The 18,533-nt window shown below is 43.5% G+C and overlaps 1 protein-coding gene across 1 annotated transcript in view; it reads right to left on the bottom strand.

The window, feature by feature from the left end:
* Positions 1–15,660, bottom strand: part of MYO1C (myosin IC) — a 146,164-nt gene extending 130,504 nt beyond the window's left edge. Inside the window, exon 1 of the mRNA XM_032788283.2 lies at positions 15,559–15,660. Within this exon, the coding sequence (XP_032644174.1) occupies positions 15,559–15,633 (75 nt within the window). The 5' untranslated portion in view covers positions 15,634–15,660. The remainder of the gene's footprint in view (positions 1–15,558) is intronic.
* Between the last annotated feature and the right edge of the window lie 2,873 nt (positions 15,661–18,533).

Genomic DNA, 18,533 nt, shown 5'->3' with positions numbered 1-18,533 from the left:
CTGCTTCTGATGTACTTAAAAAACATTTTGTTATTACCTTTGGAGTTTTTGGCTAGCCGTTCTTCAAACTCCTCTTTGGCTTTTCTTATTACACTCTTGCACTTAAGCTGGCAGTGTTTGTGCTCCTTTCCATTTTTTGAGAATAAGATTACCTTTATTAGTTCACAACACACATTGCAGAATGCATAGCCATACTCAAAGTACACAGTATGTGTAAATGTACAAGTGCCACACAATTCCTAGCAGGACCCAAAGCACCAGGCCTAGAGAACAGAACAGTACCATCGCTGACCGCTAAAGTGCTCTATCAAAGCCTCTGTCAACCACAAGACTTCATGTTGAGCTCTTCTAGTAGCTATTATGTCAAACTCAGTAGAGAGCCACTCCACCCCTGCATTTTCTCATGGCAGTAACTTTCCCCCCTTTTGCCCCACATATATTATGCAGGACCCAACAGTCAGCCATAAACATGGGGACATTGTTCTTACTGAAATCCAGTCTAATGAATAACCACAGCCAATGCCCCTTCAATCTACCAAAAGCATAAGGATTTCTGGGAGACACTAGGGGGATGATGGCTGCACAGTTTACAGCTCTCTTCACAACCTTCTAAAATCCATCAGCAGCTGAATCACTTTCTCCATCTAATTTTCATCAGATATTATTCTTCAACTATTTTCTTTTAGTTTAATGCCATTACAGATGCTTCTCAATCTCCAGACTTTCTACAAAATCCTAAAAAGCAGAAGCTATTGGAAAGCCATCTTTCAGGGTATGTCTACACTACAGGATTATTCCTATTTTACAGAAACCGTTTTTTTAAAACTGATTGTATAAAGTTGAGTGCATGCGGACACACTAAACACATTAATTCAGTGGTGTGGGTCCATGTACTGAGGCTAGTGTCGATTTCTGGAGCGTTCCACTGTGGGTAGCTATCCCATAGTTCCCGCAGTCTCCCCCGCCCCTTGGAATTCTGGGTTGAGATCCCAATGCCTGATAAGGCAAAGAACATTGTCGCAGGTGGCTCTGGGTACAGCCTCACCCTTCCCTCAGTGAAAGCAGCAGACAACCATTTCACGTCTTTTTTCCTGGGTGAACTGTGCAAACCCCATAGCACAGCAAGCACAGACCCTGCTCAGCTCAAGACATCAATCATGGAGGTTTTAAACAACTCGCGCATTATCGTGCAGTCTATGCTGAACCAGGACCTGCAAAACCAGGGGAGGAGGAGGCAGCTACGGCACCGCGGCAATGAGAGCGATGAGGACATGGACAGAGAATTCTCTCAAACCGTGAGCCTCTGCGCTTTGGCGATCCTGATGGTAATGGAGCAGGTTGTAGCCATTGAATGCCAATTTTGGGCCCGGGAAACAAGCACAGATGGTGGGACCGCATTGTTATGCAGGTTTGGGATGATTCCCAGTGGCTGCAAAACTTTTGCATGCGTAAGGGCACTTTCATGGAACTTTGTGACTTGCTTTCCCCTGCCCTGAAATGCCAGAATACCAAGACGAGAGCAGCCCTCACAGTTGAGAAGCAAGTGGCAATAGCCCTCTGGAAGCTTGCAACGCCAGACAGCTATCGGTCAGTCGGGAATCAATTTGGAGTGGGAAAATCTACTGTGGGAGCTGCTGTGATGCAAGTAGCCAAAGCAATCATTAAGTTGCTGCTACAAAAGGTTGTGACTCTGGGAAACATGCAGGTTATAGTGGATGGCTTTGCTGCAATGGGATTGCCTAACTGTGGTGGGGCAATAGACGGAACCCATATCCCTATCTTGGCACCAGAGCACCAGGGCACCCAGTACATAAACCGCAAGGGGTACTTTTCCATGGTGCTGAAAGCACTGGTGGATCACAAGGGATGTTTCACCAACATCCACGTGGGATGGCCGGGAAGGGTTCATGACGCTCGCGTCTTCAGGAACATTACTCTGTTTAAATGGCTGCAGCAAGGGAATTACTTCCCAGACCAGAAAATAACAGTTGGGGATGTTGAAATGCCTATAATTATCCTGGGTGACCCAGCCTACCCCTTGATGCCATGATGCCATGCTCATGAGCCATACACCAGGCAGTCCTGTCGACTATGTCAGGAGTTTCAGTAGTATAGGCTTGAGCAGTGCAGAATTGGTGGTTTAGAATGTGCATTTTGGCCTATTTTAAAGGCGCGTTGGCGCGCACATTACTGACTCGGATCAGACCTCCTAAATCCAAACAATAGTCCCTTGTGTTATTGCTGCTTGCTGTGTTGCTCCACTATCTCTGTTGAGAGTATAGGTGGGCATACCTACTGTTCGGTGGAGTAGACTTTTGGTGGGAGGCTGAGGCCATTAAATCACCTGGCCCTGATTACTGCGCAGCCAGACACCAGTGGTGCTGATTAAAAAAGCACACCAGGAAGCAGTCGCTATGAGAGTGGAAGCTTTTGAAAACAAGTTTCACCACAGGCCAGAGTACGGTCCTGACTGCTGTGGTTTTTTTTCCCTTGATGAACCCTGCCCCCCTGATTGACTCTCATTCCTTGTAAAGTAGCAAACCCATCTTCCCGCTTCGATTACAGCTTGCTTAATGGAAATAAAGTCCACTTATCGTTTAAAAAATCATGTATTCTGTTATTTAATTCATTATAAAAAGAGGAAGAAAACTGAGACAAGGAGCCCTTGTGTGGTGTTTGGGACGGAGGATATGGAGGGAAGGAATAAGCGTCACTAAAATCCAAATTTCAAAAGTAATTGACTAGCCTTTTGGTTGAACTTGTCCACGGGTTGGTGTAGGTAGTGGCGGTTGCACTGAGCCTTCTCACACGCGTTCTTTACGCGTCTGGGTGAGGAGGCTTAAGGAACATGGTCAGGGGTGAGCGGTGGTTTGCACAGGGCTGCAGCGGCCACTCTTGTGATTCCTGCTGCTGTTCTTGAATGCTTCACCAGATGCTGGTTAGATATGGTCAGTTTTGATCATGTCAAGCAGCTCCCAGCGTTGCATGCACGCGCCTTGATCTTGCCATGCCACCTTCTCATCTCGAGCATCCCCTCCGCTGTCCTCACATTCACTAGCATCTTTCCCTGTAATTTATTACCACGTCCTTCCACTTCATTCATGATGACTTCTTTCATGCGGGTCACTTCCATGATGTCGAGAACACTTCGTCGTTCTCGCGTCTTTTTTCTGCCTACCTTATCTGAGGGCTTGGCTACACTTGGAAAGTGTGGCAGCGCTGGGATTTAAGCTTGTCGTACCATAGTGCGTAATGAACGACGCGCCGTCAGTGTTGGCACACTCTACAGCTACCCAGTGCTTCTAGTGTGGCACATTTGCAGCAGTTGTGCAGCGCTGTTGGGTAGTGGTGCCATTGTGGCAGTATCCCACAGGAGCAACCTTCGTCCAATTTTGGCGCTTCGTGATGGTGTGGGAAGGGATGTATAGGAGTGTGCGGGTTCATTCCTACTACCTGTCCCAACGCCTCTGTGGTCGTGCATCGCTCCCAGCCAGTTTCGTGACATTTGTGATGTCTGCAGCGCGGGTTTTTGTTAGAAAGTGGAGCCCAAGCTGCTGAGACTTTGCTGCAACATGAATGTCGCCAGCAGCATACGTTGTCTGTTGATGCTATTCCTTATGCTCCAAAGTTGACAGTGAGGTGAGTCCGACGACGGTGGATGATGATACAGATATAGATTCACCTGACGTGTGTGACACTATATATTTGCTCTCTGTAGGCTGTAATGACTGTGCTCAGCATCCGTGGATTACGCCACCTTTTGGGCTCTAGCGGAAAATCTGAAGCACTGAGTGGTTATGGATACATCGTCCCTGCAAGTCTGGGATGTACCAAGCAGTGCTGCAGAACTTTCGTGATTTGAGAAAACCACTTTGTCATGGACTGTGTGCTTGGTGAGCTGTCCCCAGCCCTGCGGCGCTCAAATGGACACGCAGATTTGAAGACCTTGTTCCGCTGTCGGTGTGTGGAGAAGCGAGTGGCTGACTTTGCTCAGTCTGGAAGAATGGCAACTCCAGACAGCTAACCGATCGTGTCGCTCGATACCAGATTGGTGAGTGGGAAAGGTGTTCTGACCATTTGGCATAGTGGTTAATGCAAGTTTGCAGTGTCATTAATCGCATCCTGCTCTAAGAAGAACCGTTGACTTCTGGGGAACGTCGAGGACATTTCTGGATGGCTGTCACACAAATGGGTTTCCCAATTGTGGGGGGGGGGCGATAGATGGACGCATATTCCTATTCTGGCCCCCACCCCACCAGGATACTGAACGTACATTTAATTCGAAGGGTATTCTCTATGGTCTCTCCAGGCGGCTTTGTGTATCCCGTTGGCGTCTTCACTTGACATTAACACAGGGCGGCCTGAAAGGTGCATGATGGCAGCATTCTTTCGGAACCAGTGGGCTGTTCAGGAAGCTGCAAGGCCGGACTTTTTTCCCAGACCCAAGAGTCACAGTCAGGGGAGCGTCGAATATGCCCATTGTGATCCTTGGAGGACCCGTCTTACCCCTTAATGCACATGGGCTCATGAAACCGTACACAGGGAAGCTTGACAGGAGCAAAGGACCGGTTCAATTACAGGGCTTTGAGCCGGTCAGAATCGACTGTCGTGCTGGAGTCGCGTCTTTCCGGCCGTTTAAAGGGGCGCTGTGAGGGTTTGTCTCTTATGGAAGTAGACTTGTGGGAAAGCAGACATCCCTGCGTTATATCCAAAGCGTGCTGTACCCTCCATAATCTTTGTGAAGGTAAGGTGAAAACATTCATGAACGGAATGGACCTCCTGAGGTTCAACACCTGGAGGCTGGAATTTGCACAGCCCAAAGAGCAGGGCGATAGCGAGGCCCAGCCCCAGGCTTCAGGATTATGGATCTTGAGGGAGGCAATTGAGGCTGAAGCCACAAAGATAATGTTTTTGGTGCCTTGCACTGGTGTTAAGTGCAGTGGTTATAATGATTTTTCCCTTGGGGTACAGTATGTTTCTCTTTCTGCAATAATAAAACTGTTTTAAAAGCCAAAGAAGAAATCTTTTATTTAAAAAATACAGTACAAAAAAATGTTGGTGGGGGAGGTAGGGTGTGAACTGTTACAGTCAGATGTTTGAATATGTCCCTGCCTTGGGAAGGTGCTTCCTGCAATGCCTGCTGCACTTCCAGGATAACTAGCTGCATGGTGATGGGGGTGAGCGCAGAGGGTAAGGGTCGTTATTTCTCAGGGTGATAGGTGTACGCTACAGGTGTGAGGGGCAGCTTGGGGTGGTAGGAAGCAGGCATACTGAGGAAGGGTTATGAGCAAACACTGGGGCAAAAGGGAGAAGCTTTGGGATTGCGGGTGACGGTTTAGCACTTATAGATCTGCGCTGCATGGCTACAGTGACTTGCATTAGTCTGTTTGGCGCCGCCAGGGGCTTATAAGTGTTTGTTTGTGGTTTTTCTTCTTTGCCAATTCTTTTTCCTGTTAGGCCAATCTTTTTTCCTGTTTTCTTGTTTGCCATCCACCTTGGTGCGTTTTTTGTCTCTCCAGTCCTACACTTCTCTTGCTGTCTCTGCAATACTGATTTTCATAACTGCTTATCACCAAACTCCCCCCTCTTTGATTCTCCTTTTCCTCCTTCTCAAGTTCTGGAGTCTATCGTAGTCTTTAAAGCCATAGTATTCAAGGTCAACTTTAAAAAAAGGATAACAGATACCAGAAATATTTATTACAGAGCTGCATTGTTTTTATAATCACGGTGGAGGAGTGTGTAGACTCTCTTCTGTAGCATCATTCACACATTACTAACAGCACAGAGAGGCAACGCAGACACGGACATGGTGTAAAGTACTAGGGGCTTCTCACTAACGTAATTCAATGTTTACTGCTGCGATTCCTCTGGTAATGGGAGCTGCCAGAGTGAGTCAGGGCTCAGTGGGGGTTTTGTGCTTTGAGAAAAGCAGAGAGCAGCTGGGGGAAGACCACTAACAATATTCCCTACATTTCCACAGGATTTTATCCTCCGGATATATCCCTGCTCCGCGTCAACCTGGAAAGCGGAGAGGGTCTTCTCCAGCAATGTGGATTCGCTTGGTCCCTATTGCAGCTTTGCCTGTGTGCAGGCAATGTCCCCCACCCCTCACTGCACATGGCGCAACGCGTTAGCTGAAGGTGGACAGGGCCCACAGTGGCTCTGCCGATTTTAAACTTGCGCAAGCACATTGCCCACGCTTTGGAGAAAGTTTTCAAGAGATTACAGAGGCTGCATTACCGCGACGTGATAGACCAAATCAACGGGCTATTTCCACATCTAGGCATGCATTGCATGCACCCATGGAACAAACCCGCCCCCCGCCTCCTTTCTTCACAAAACTTTAAAAGCTCGCTTACCGGATCACGCTTCTCTGCTTCTTCTTCACCAACCAGTCAGGCTGCCTGCCGACTGGCTAGCTTCCTCCTGGGCTTGCAGAAGAGCTCCTGGCTGCTGCCTCCTGGGACTCTGGTTTATTTTCCACCACCCGGTACCCTCACTCTCTTGTTTCCTCACAGCCTCCCCACTCTCTCGGCGTCTGAAGCTGATCCATTGCTGGTTCTCGATTTCAGTGGACGGTCACCCAAGGTCATCCCTATCCAGCTCGTTGTAAAAAACGGCAGGTCGTGGCAGCTTACCTGAGCCGGCGTGTTTCCCTAGGCCTTTGCAATAGGCACTCGCCAGCCTCCTTTACTTTGACCCTCACTGCCGGCCTCGCGCGTCTCGTTCAGGGCCGCCTGCCAGCATGAGACGTTGATATCTGCCAAAGGTTAGCATAATTCTATGGCTGGCTGGCGCAGCTTGACTGCACAGGGTATCCTCACCCAAAACACTGATGAAGGTCCTGCAGGATCTTTGCCAAATTGCCTCCATGGCTGGGGCTCGTTGGGGCGTGAAGGCGTGGTCAGTAATTGATTGATCTGGATTGCAACTCCACGCCCCGGCGTGAGCAAACAGGAAGGAGATTCTTAAAATTCCCGGGCATTAAAGGCAGGTCCACCTGAGCCCAGGGCAGTGGAGTATGTGAAACGAATGAGCAGAGCGGTCCCGAAAAAAGGTAGCTGGATTCCTCCCAATACCCTGGAGGCCAATAACACGCTGTTGTGTCCACACCTGATGAGCAGTGCTGCATCACCAGCGCTGGAATCGCTACACCCCAATCAGACCAGGTGTACAAAGCAGCGCTGCAGCCAGGGAAGTTTGCAGTGCTGGCTGGGCTTTGTAAGATGTCGTACACAGGTTGAGTTGCAGCGCTGTAACCCCTTCACCAGCGCTGCAACTCTCCAGTGGTAGCCACAGCCTGAGATAGCTTTCAGTGGATGATAGCAGCAGCATAGTGGCGGCCTTGAAAAATGTGCGCAGTGCAATGAGGGAGGAGAAAAAAAGGGAAGAGAAAGGTAATTTTAAAGATACATTTTACAGAACAATGGTTATTACTCTTTCACAGTGAACAACACTTATTCACCTTACATAGCACTGTTGATTTCACTTTACAAGTCGCATCTTGCGTATCTTTAATATTGAAGTGTCTGTGGCTCTGGTTGATTACAGATTTCTCACAGACGCAGGCCTGGGCATTCAGAATTCAGCTTGCATGTAGGCCACAGGTAAGCCATTGTTCTTTCGGTTCTATACACAGTGCCTTCATTTCCAAACACCAAGGGCCGAACCCGTTTCAGGCGCTGGTTCTTTCCTTGTTATACTTAAGCGCAGAAATACCCCCCAAAGTGAAATTCTCTGGAATGATCACTATTACCCCCCCCCACTGCCTATGGCTGTGGTTCTATCATGAAGATCACTGCCTAAACACTTTCCCCCCCCCCGACCCGCGTGGCTCACAGCAGCGAAGTCTGGCTGCTAGCCAAACGCAAAAAAGCTCAGCGCCAATCATCTCCTCACCCACCGCTTGCATACTTGGAAGGGGGAAGGGATTTCTTTACACCACAGGCAAACAGGCCCAGTAGGACAATGGCCAATCTCTGTCCCCTAATTAAATTCCTGGAATTTCAACTTTTGTTACCGGATGAACGATATCACTGTCCTGAGGATAACCACAATGAGATAACAAGAAGACGGATGTTGCTAAGCCAGCAAACACCGGGACATAGCAGAGGCGTAGGCTTTGTTCATGCCAATTGATACCAGCGTACTGCTGCATGCTAGGCAGTGTCAAGTGTTACTACCACTGGAGGATGGAATAGGGCTGCCTGCCCAGACCTTCTAGCAAGGCTTTTTCGGCAGTACCTGCCAGGATAGGCTTCCATGGAAGATGTCCCTGGAGAATTTCCGCTATCCCCTCATCCCCAGCACTTTCCAATAACTGTACGCCGCGCACGGCGAATGCCATCCCATGTCACCTCAGGCAAATTAATCAATTAAAATGCTTGCTTTTTAACCTTGTTCTTATATTTACAAAGGCTTACACTCACCAGAGGTCCTTCCATGGCCTTCATGTGTGTTGAGATGTGGCTTGGGAGGTATACGTTCTGTTCAGGCTGAGAAAAACTCCCGTGGTTGGGGAGAATGGCAGTGCTTGTAGTGCCTCTCTGCAAGCTCGCCTCCTCTATCCCCTCTCATCTTCCTATCCGCAGAATCCCAGTCCAATGGCCGTAGATTTACCACCCCCACCTCAGAATCCACGAACAGCGTGGTGGGTAGTGGTGGGGGATCCCCGTAGAATTGCACGCAGCCTCCACGTAGTAAGCGTTCTGTTTCGGGCCTGCCCCAGGGACTTCCATTCGCCTTTCTTTGGTTTTCTGGTGTATAGCTTGTCTGAGCTCCTTAACTTTCAACACGCACTGTACTGAGTCCTGGTTTATGGCCCTCTCTCCATCATAGCCTTGGAAATTTTTCAATGTTTTTTCATTTCTTCTTTTGGAACCGGCAGTTCTGTTGCACGGAATCCTCTCCCCAGTTAGCAATCAGATCCAACATACTCCTGCTGCAGCTTCATCTGTGAGCCTCTTGTTTTGATTCTCAAGGAGACTGCCATATGTTACCTTGCTGTATGAGCTCATGCGTCTGTCACCTTGCTGGTGAGCTCTCCACGCTGCCTAAACAGCAAATGAAATTCAAAAGTTCGCGGGGCTTTTCCTGCTACCTGGCCAGTGCATCTGAGTTCAGATGGCTTTCCAGAGCGGTCACAATGGTGCACTGTGGGATACCGCCCAGAGGCCAATACCGTCGATTTGCGGCCACACTAACCCTAATCTGACATGGCAATACTGATTTCAGCGCTACTCCTCTCATCGGGGAGGAGTACAGAAACTGGTTTAAAGAGCCCTTTATATCAATATAAAGGGCCTCGTTGTGTGGACGGGTGCAGGGTTATATCGATTTAACACAGCTAAATTCAGTTTAAATGCGTAGTGTAGACCAGGCCTCAGCCAAGACAGCTGATAAGGGAGAGGCTGCCCCTCTGAAACTAGATGAAATTATGGACTGGCTAAAATAAATCTCAAGTGAACAAATTACCTTTAGAAGAATATCTGAAGATATAACAAATCAAAAGTATTACCAGTACACATCAAGCTAATTTGCAAGACTTGGCATCAAGACTAGACGAAGCTGAGAACAGAATCTCCTTGCAGTGCGTACTATGAATATAAACAGGAAAGGACTATTCAATCCTGAAAAAAATAAAATGGTTAATGATCTTGAGGGAAGATCAAGGAGAAACTATCTGAGAATTGTGGGTCTCCCAGAGGGACTGGAAAAAGGAAGGTCTGTTAAATTTTTATGCATCATACTGCTCGAGCTTTTTTTTCTGCACCCAGATCAGAACTTAGACATTGAAAGAGCCCATCACTCACTTGCACCAAATCTCCTCACCATAATTATAATATTGAAAAAATATAATACTGGTGGTTTCAGTACTTAATAATGAAATCAGGTCTATCAATCTCTGATAATATACAAGCGACATGAGAATTTTTCCCTCCCGAGATACACTGCTAACCAATGGAAACAAATATACCCAGTGCACTGAACTGTTCCTTGAACCTCCATTTAAGATTAATCCAACAGAAAGTCATATGGAGGATGCATTGTATCCCTCTCCAACTGTTCAAAACAGGTCCAGCTAGTCAGACAAATGTTGACATAGTGATTCAGCAGGTGCAAACTTAATGCATATTCTCTGGGAATGCTCTTATACTCAGATATTTTGGGCAGAACTTAACTGCAAAGTTCATTTTTTCCTATCAGATGCAATTGTATTACAAGCTAAAGATGTACTTTTAAAATCTAATGGAAGTTAATTGGAATAAATCTGAAAAAAAAATGTGTCTAAGCAGAGTCCTGGTTCACAACTGGGGCTCCTAGATACTACAATAATGCAAATAAATAACAGTCCTGCCCCGAAGAGCTTACAGCTGTAGAAGAAAAGTGACATACAAAAGGTGAAAGGATACTGTCAAATGTAAAATTTTATATACACATACAAACATTTAAAATTAAAGTGCCAACTATCCTATCTACCCCAAAGTCGTCATTAAATCAGCTGATTTGTTAAATACTGTGGCAGAGTGAGTCTTGAGGAAGAATATGTAGAAGAAAAAGGTTTGGGCTTATGAATCGATTCAGAGAAGGTGTTTCATGCATATAGGTAGCTTGGAAGAGAGCACAGAAAATTTTGTGAGAGCCAGATAACACTGTGCTATTTCAGTCACTCAGGCGACATCACTGCATCCCACCCTGTGTCAAAAATAGCATTATGTTCCCCATGCCCTGACCACACTATACCACATGCTGGAGGCAGTATCAACTACTTGTGCACATCATGCAGGATTAATCCTTCACTCCAACAGAAGTTGCATCTTGTTGGCAAGTTGGACCTTCTTTTAAAAGGGTAAATAGACATTCTCTTGTAAAAAAATGCAAACAAACTATGGGTTGACAATTAGTTCAGATCTTGGCAGGTAAATTTTCATTTATTTTGTTATAAAACAATTTTATTTTGCCATTTAAAAATCTAAGTGATTTAGGAGCTCTAGTCTAAAGGCTTTCCCTTTCTCTTCTAGCTAAATACATAGCTTTAGTTTAAAAGGATCTGTATTTCTTCTTTAAAAACAGTAGGAATTGTTTATGATGTAGACTAGAGTGAAGATCTGGTTCCAACTGCAATTCCATGTGTTCTAAAAAAAATGAGCCTCTTTTTCAATTGTTGGCACACACAAATTTCCACACTTTAGGGTCAAGTGATGACAATTTCTGTGTGTGGCTACCTGGTTCTTATCTCGTCCCTTTTTATTAATTCCTAGTTTGCCCTATGGTTCTCTTCCAAGGTTGATTTTAGTTGCATATCTCCAGGCTGCCATTCAAGGAAAGGCCACTTCAATTTTTCATTACTTGGCATTTCTCCCTTCAATATGGAATCTTGTTTTATAGGGATGGGGAATGAAGGGATATAAGACAAGGAACTACATAAGAGTAATTGTGTTTGTTGTATTCATCCTACTCCCATTCCCTAATATATTATTTATATTTGTATTATCACAGCACTAGGAGCTCAAGTCCTGGCCCAGGACCTCATTTTACTAGGCACTTTCTACACACACATCTCATTCTTGTGATTTCAGTCTCTTTTTTGGAACGACTGAGGAGAAAGACAGAGCTTTACAACACACTTCCTGTGAGTGGACATCTTTTTTGCTTTTGTTTCTTTGTAGATGGTGCTATAAATGTGTTGTCACAAATCTTGTTTTGTATGATGAAGAAACAGAACAATGACAAGTAAATGGATTGGTGTGTGTTTTTTTTTTATTACTTAAGACTGAGGACAGGTTCTTCATAACACACTAAATCTCTCTTCTCTTACCTCACAATGAGAGCATGTTCCCCATAACATCTACACCTGTATTCCCAAACAATGAGAACAGATTCCCAATCTATAATGAAGGCAGATTCTGATACCCCAAACCACAAAGTCTTCATGATTCTCTCAATCCCTGTTCTTTAAAACCAAGATCAGATTTTTCCAGAATGCTTTCAAATGCTGAATATCCTTGTAAGAGTGTGTTCTCCAAAATACTTATACCACAAAAACAGAAATCATATCTTCACCAGCTTTTAGATCATGAGTTTCCCACATATTTCTAAATTGATTATTTCATCTCCAACTAAAAGAATTCAAGGCAAGCAAAATAATGTAGACAAGAAAACCAAGACAACAAAACTGGGTATTTACATGATCAGCTTTGTTTACATGTAGGACCTACCACACCCCGTATTTGTGTTTTCTTTTGTGTTTCTTTTTAAATGCTTATGGATATTTTGTAATGGTGAAAGTGTTAGACAGACAACCATAGAGAGTAATCACAGAACCAGTACAGTGCTGGTCCAAGTTGATCCATACTGTCTGCCAACAGGCCTCATCCTTATTATGGAAGGACCTCCATCTCTCTTACTGAGAAGCAAGTTCAGTCGCCATGACAACAGAAAGAATGACATCAACCAACCTGCCATCAGATTGTAAGACAGGGTGTAAAGGCCCTACCTGATCACTAGCAAGCAATGAGTTAACTCCAGCTCAGCTTCACTCTCTCCATGCACAGGTACTAGGGGAAAGGTAAGGAGGCAGAGCTGACTGCAGGCCAACGATAAGGCTACAAGAAACTAGATAGACCATAAACTCTAGCAGCTGCCATCATTTCATGGGGACATAGTGAAGCTAAACACTGTGAGAACCATTTTATTTCCAAAACCGCTCAGCATAGCCAAGCCAACAAGTCTGGGTTTTGTCATGCCACTCACAGCATCCTCTTCAACTGCTCCTGTACAAGACTGCCGGGGCACCTGTTCTATAGTTCCTGGCACAAAAGTTTCTCCATAACAGATGCTGTTCTCAAGTTAGCAAATTTTATTGTTTTATGCAGTTTTAATGAATATTTTAAACTTTTTTTAAATAGCTGAACTAACAGCTTTTCTTTTGTATCCTCTCCCAAGATGTAGGTATGTACCTATCAGTCAGGCGAAGACCTGAGTGAACCTCTCTCTTTGGGAGAGAGCATCCAGTCCAGCCAATGTCCTCTGCTGCCACACAGATGGGTAACCATGTTAGTCTGAATCTGTGAAAGCAGCAAAGGGTCCTGCGGCACCTTATAGACTAACAGACGTACTGGAGCATGAGCTTTCGTGGGTGAATACCCACTTCGTCCGATGCATTATGCACTATTGTAATGCAACTTGCAGGCCATTTAAAAGGAGGATGGGAAAGACTAATGGTGTCTGCAGCATGACTATCTGGCAAGCCAGAGGTATAGGATTTCTTATGGGGGTCAGGGAAGTTTTACTTAATGAATGTTTGTGCAATCTGTAAGGCAGTTATGCTCACCAGTTTTCATATGGAAGTTTTAAATTGCTTAGTAAAATAGCAGTGAAAGGAAACTGGAGTAAGAGACTATGCTTGCTTCAGAATGCAACTGCTTAGCACAAAGCACTTGTGCAATCAGTATTGCAAAGATATTTAATGACTGCAACACCAATCACAGAAATTTAGAGTAAAATCAAGGCCTGGGTAAATAAAGTTTGAATACTACACATAGGGAAATGGAAAGTTATTTTTACATATTACTGCATACAGAGAGGTATTAAGACAGAAAGGATGGTCCAGCGGTTAGGACATTAGCCTGGGATAAGAGAGATGAGTTCAGTTCTCTGCTCCACCAAAGGCTTCCTGTGTTACCTTGGACAAGTCACTTAGCCTCTTTGTGCCTCAATTTCGTCTCTGTAAAATGGGAATAACTGTATAGAATCAGACTCTCAGGGTTGGAAGGGACCTCAGAAGGTCATCTAGTCCAACCCTCTGCTCAAAGCAGGACCAACCCCAACTACATCATCCCAGTCAGGGCTTTGTCAAGCTGGGTCTTAAAAACCTCTAAGGAGGAAGATTCAAACACTTCCCCAGGTAACCCATTCTAGTGCTTCACCACCCTCCTAGTGAAATAGCTTTTCCTAATATCCAACCTAAACCTCCCCCACTGCAATTTGAGACCCTTGCTTCTTGTTTTGTCATCTGCCACCACTGAGAACAGCCTAGCTCCATCCTCTTTGGTAGTTCCCTACCTCACAGGGTTGCTAAAATCTTTACTGTATTTATTTTCATAAGGCACTCAGATACTATGGTAATGGAAGCCACAGAAGCACCTAAAATAGACAGCCAGGGACATATGTACATAGCTGCATTTAGGTATGAAATTATTTGGCTTAAATGACTAGAAATAATTCAAATCATTTACAATTGTGTCCTGAGTAGCTCTAGACAGTACAAACAAAAACTAATACAGAAATGTGAAGGTGTGAAATGTCAATTTATTTTAGAAGTGAGATTTATTCACTTGGAAGAAAAAACATCCTATAACTAGGTGCAGTGTATTCTTAATCCAGTAAAACTGACAACTGCAATTTCCTACTCAAGGCATACCTTGACAGTAAAGGAAAAAACAATTTGTTACTTGACCTTCAGAAATCAAGATAAAATTATGCTGTAGGCTTTAACCTTCCTGAATTGCCCATTTTATTTTAGGTCCTTTCTGTGAAATTTATATAGATATTAGAAAACTGAATACTGTGAATACAGTCTAAATACAACAAAGATGTTCTGTTCACATGGCAGCCTAAAGAGTGAGAGAAAATATATTTTGTAGCTTTTTAAAAAACAATGCAGAGTTTAAATGCTCTCAGGAACATTTAACTCTACTTGTGTGTTAAGCTATAGGTAAAAACCCACCCAACACTGACTCTCCATTAGCAATGCACATATACACAGGTTCTAAACATAATTAAATGAAGTGGTCATGAAGTAACTAGCTCGGAAACCCAGTTCACCAAGATGCTGACAATTTTCATCTTATTTTTCTTGATGCATTGTTCTGCCTCTATCAGGATGTAGCCCTGTTAGTCTGTATCCAAAAAAAACAACAAGGAGTCCGGTGGCCCCTGAAAGACTAACAGATTTATTGGGGCATAAGCTTTTGTGAGTAAAAGTGATTTTTTTTACCCACGAAAGCTTATGCCCAAATAAATCTGTTAGCCTTTAAGATGCCATCGGATTCGTTGTTGTTTTTGTGTTCTACCTCTATTTTCCACTCTTTAGTATTTACTAATTTTTGGATGAAATTTCTGACATGAATCCAGTGGCAAGATGGGCAATTAATATCTAAGAGGCTGGACAGTATTCTTTTTAAAACTGGTTTTCTTCCTTTCAGTTATTTTATAAATCCTTTCCCAAATTCTAATGTACCAGCTAAGTGCTCCTGGGCCATACCAATTACAAATCATGCTAAGTGTGGTGTACTCATACAATGCTGTTTTGAACACTTCTGCCATTTCCTTAATTCTCAATTACACTCTTCTTTTATACTGCTGCCGAGTTTAAAAATTTCTATTTAAAAGATGGTCACAATCATTCTAATTAGAAGTCTTTGCAGTAGCCTCATTAGCCTTCTCACATTAACTTTTCTCCTGAACTCAGAATAGTGGTGACTAGATTGCTCATTTTGAAAATAACTAACTCCAAAGCAAGAAGAGAAAAGAGAACAATAAGAAACACAGGCTTACAGTCTTGCGCGCTCCATTCTGACTGACCACACGGATGATTTCTCCTGTGGGAATGTACTCAATTTGCAGTTCCATCTTTCCAGAACTAAGTTAGTAGATTTCTCTGTCCTTTAGAGGAGGGTGCTGACATCAAGGAACAGCAAAGTATTCTATGAAACAATGTACTGAGTAAGTTCTTTGGTCCAGAAGTCCTACTGTGAGCGGAAGAGCTGAATCCTTGTATTTACACTAAATGTAGGTGTGAGCTCAAACTACAATTAAGTTCAAGTACTAGTTTCCACTAAATTCTGGATTGTTACAGTGAGTCAAGACAGTTCCAGGAATCATTAATTTATGTCCTTGCTTGTTGCTGTTAACTCTAGATGTTCCATTTCAGACCCAGAGGACATAGAAAAGTCAGGTTGCTATGGCTGGAATTTGACAGTTATTGGCACAAAAGTACTGTACAGTAGACTTTGTAAGCACTGCCCTGAAATTTTATGCAGGAAAGATTCTCTGTGTTGGACTGTGAGATATTGGATTTAAAGAGATGGTGCAACAGAAAATACCAACTATTCCCACTGTAACTCCAGCAAGTCCTTCAAATTACTATAGAACTAAATTGTGATTAAGCTCTTCATTGTTAACTAGTTCTGACAAAATCAAACATAGCAGTCATCATTAAAAAAAAAAAAAGAAAAAAGTCACCCCACAGCATTTCTTACTCTAAGTGCAAGGTAAAACTGTTGGCAACCATCGTATATACCGTTGAGGCATCTATCAGTGTCGCACCTGGCTGTACTTTACTCCCTATTTTGGAGATAATGTTTAGAAATACTGCAAGTGACCCCTCAGCTTCTAAGCCTCTAAACAGATATCCTGAACAGACCAAAGAACGAATACCAACCAATAGGCTAAACGCTGGATATTTCAAAACCTGCTGTTGGTAGATGTATCGACTCTCAGTAGCCATATCTGAACCCAAACACTTGTTTTCAGAGGAAGGTCATTCCAGATGAGGAGGATTGCTACTGAGAATACTTGGATCCTAAAACATTTATAAATATGTAACACCTTAAATGTCACCCACAAATGAAAGGATTAACAAGAAAAGAATGGCACAGATGATCATTCCATTGCCGGGCTGAGAACAAATAGTTTGTTGTTTGCATTGGTATTTCTTGCCCTTGGAATTATTATTCTATCTGTAGGTATTATGTGACAGGAAAGATTGTTCTAGGCCAAGAGGCATTTCCCTCATCATGCAGTTTTCATTCTACCTTCAAGGTTGTTTCAAAGGATAGAAATTATTGGTTCCTTTTCCAGAGCTATCTCCTAGGATAAAAATCATTGCTTCATCATTTCTCCAGCTGGGAACTGTCCTATTCCCACAACCATAAAGCTATTCTATCTAATCTATCCTTCCTATCGACGTACTTAAATATTCATATCTTTGTATGTGAAATCTAGTTTGTTTCTCAGATCTTCTTCAAAGGAATAATTTCAATTATATGCATAAAACTTCTGGATCTCAGTAGCAAACAAGAAAGGGTAAACAGAAAAACAGAAGAGGAAAGTGAAAAAGTTAGAAGAAGAGGACTGAGAATAAGGAAATACAAATAGGCAAGAGGAGAGACTCATAAAAAAGGTAAAATGTCAAACAAAGGAGAAAGGGGAGGCCATGCATTAAACCTTAAAGGAGAAGCCAAGGTTGTAGTGAAGCAATTGTTTACTACACTGAACTCCTCACCACTACTTGTGTGGGACTGGCATAGTCAGATGCATGCACTGTTGTAGCTATGTCAGTCCCAGGATATTAAAAAGTCAAGGTCGATGAGGTAATCTCTTTCATTGGACCAACTTCTGTTGGTGAGACAGACACGCTGTTGATTACACTCTTTATGTAAGCTCAATCACAAATAGTCAGATGCAGACAGTCAATTTCAGGTCAGAGGAATGGCCGGCAATTATCTTAATTTTTTATTCTTGTGGAATGTGTCTCTTTCTTCCTGAAATTTCCTTGTGACTTCATATTTTTATTCTTCTGGCATCTCCCTGTTTCCTTCCCCTCTTTGCTTCTCTCCTGTTTTTATCTCTAATGTCTGAGATTTCCTCTATGACTTCAACGTTTTCCTCCAGTACCATATAAACTAGAAAGAGGAGCCAAGTTTCCCTAAACCAGTCTTCCTGCTTTTTCCTCTGTTTTCTGGTTTCACTATATACATTACCTGACATTAAGTTGTAGTAAACCTTGCGGCAGAAAGAAGGCGGGACTCTGTTACAATCAATGTACATGGGATTTTTTTTTTCTTTTAAAACTGAGGCTTCTGGACAGACAAAATCAACAGTTCTCCCTGTCAAATTAGGTTTTACTGTAACTAAACACTGCTTGTGTTATCAGACAGGATATCCCTAAGCAATTGGGTTGGTCAAAGCAGTTACTGAAAGACTGGGGACAACTCTATGGTACTCTGTACTACATTCTGATGTCTAAGGTTTGGACCTTTCCTCGAAATGGCAAGATCCAAGAATGTGGAGGGAGAGGGAAAATGAACTATATCTAAATAACTAGCCTCAATTACTTCCTTTAAATCCTACTTTCCACAGAACACAAAGGACATCATTCTTCTCCAAGAGAGAGATCTGGAGAGAATGAGAAGTTGAGGAAACAGAAACAAGAACATGAAGTAGTACTCTATGTTAATGCATAGAGCGTGAGCTACAAGTCTGTTAAAAGCAATGTAATCACTCACTAATGAAAGAACGGGAGTACTTGTGGCACATTAGAGACTAACAAATTTATTTCAGCATGAGCTTTCATGGGCTACAGCTGACTTCTTCAGATGCATAGAATGGAACACACAGACAGGAGATATTTATACATACAGAGAACATGAAAAGGTGGAAGTATGCATACCAACAGGAAGAGAACTCACTGATGAGTTCTTCTGTGACCTTCATATACTGTTATTCTGAAAACAACTGCCTCATTTCAT

Source organism: Chelonoidis abingdonii, chromosome 20, assembly GCF_003597395.2.
Source record: "Chelonoidis abingdonii isolate Lonesome George chromosome 20, CheloAbing_2.0, whole genome shotgun sequence".
NCBI lineage: Eukaryota > Metazoa > Chordata > Testudines > Testudinidae > Chelonoidis > Chelonoidis abingdonii.
This window is presented reverse-complemented; position numbering and strand designations above follow the sequence as displayed.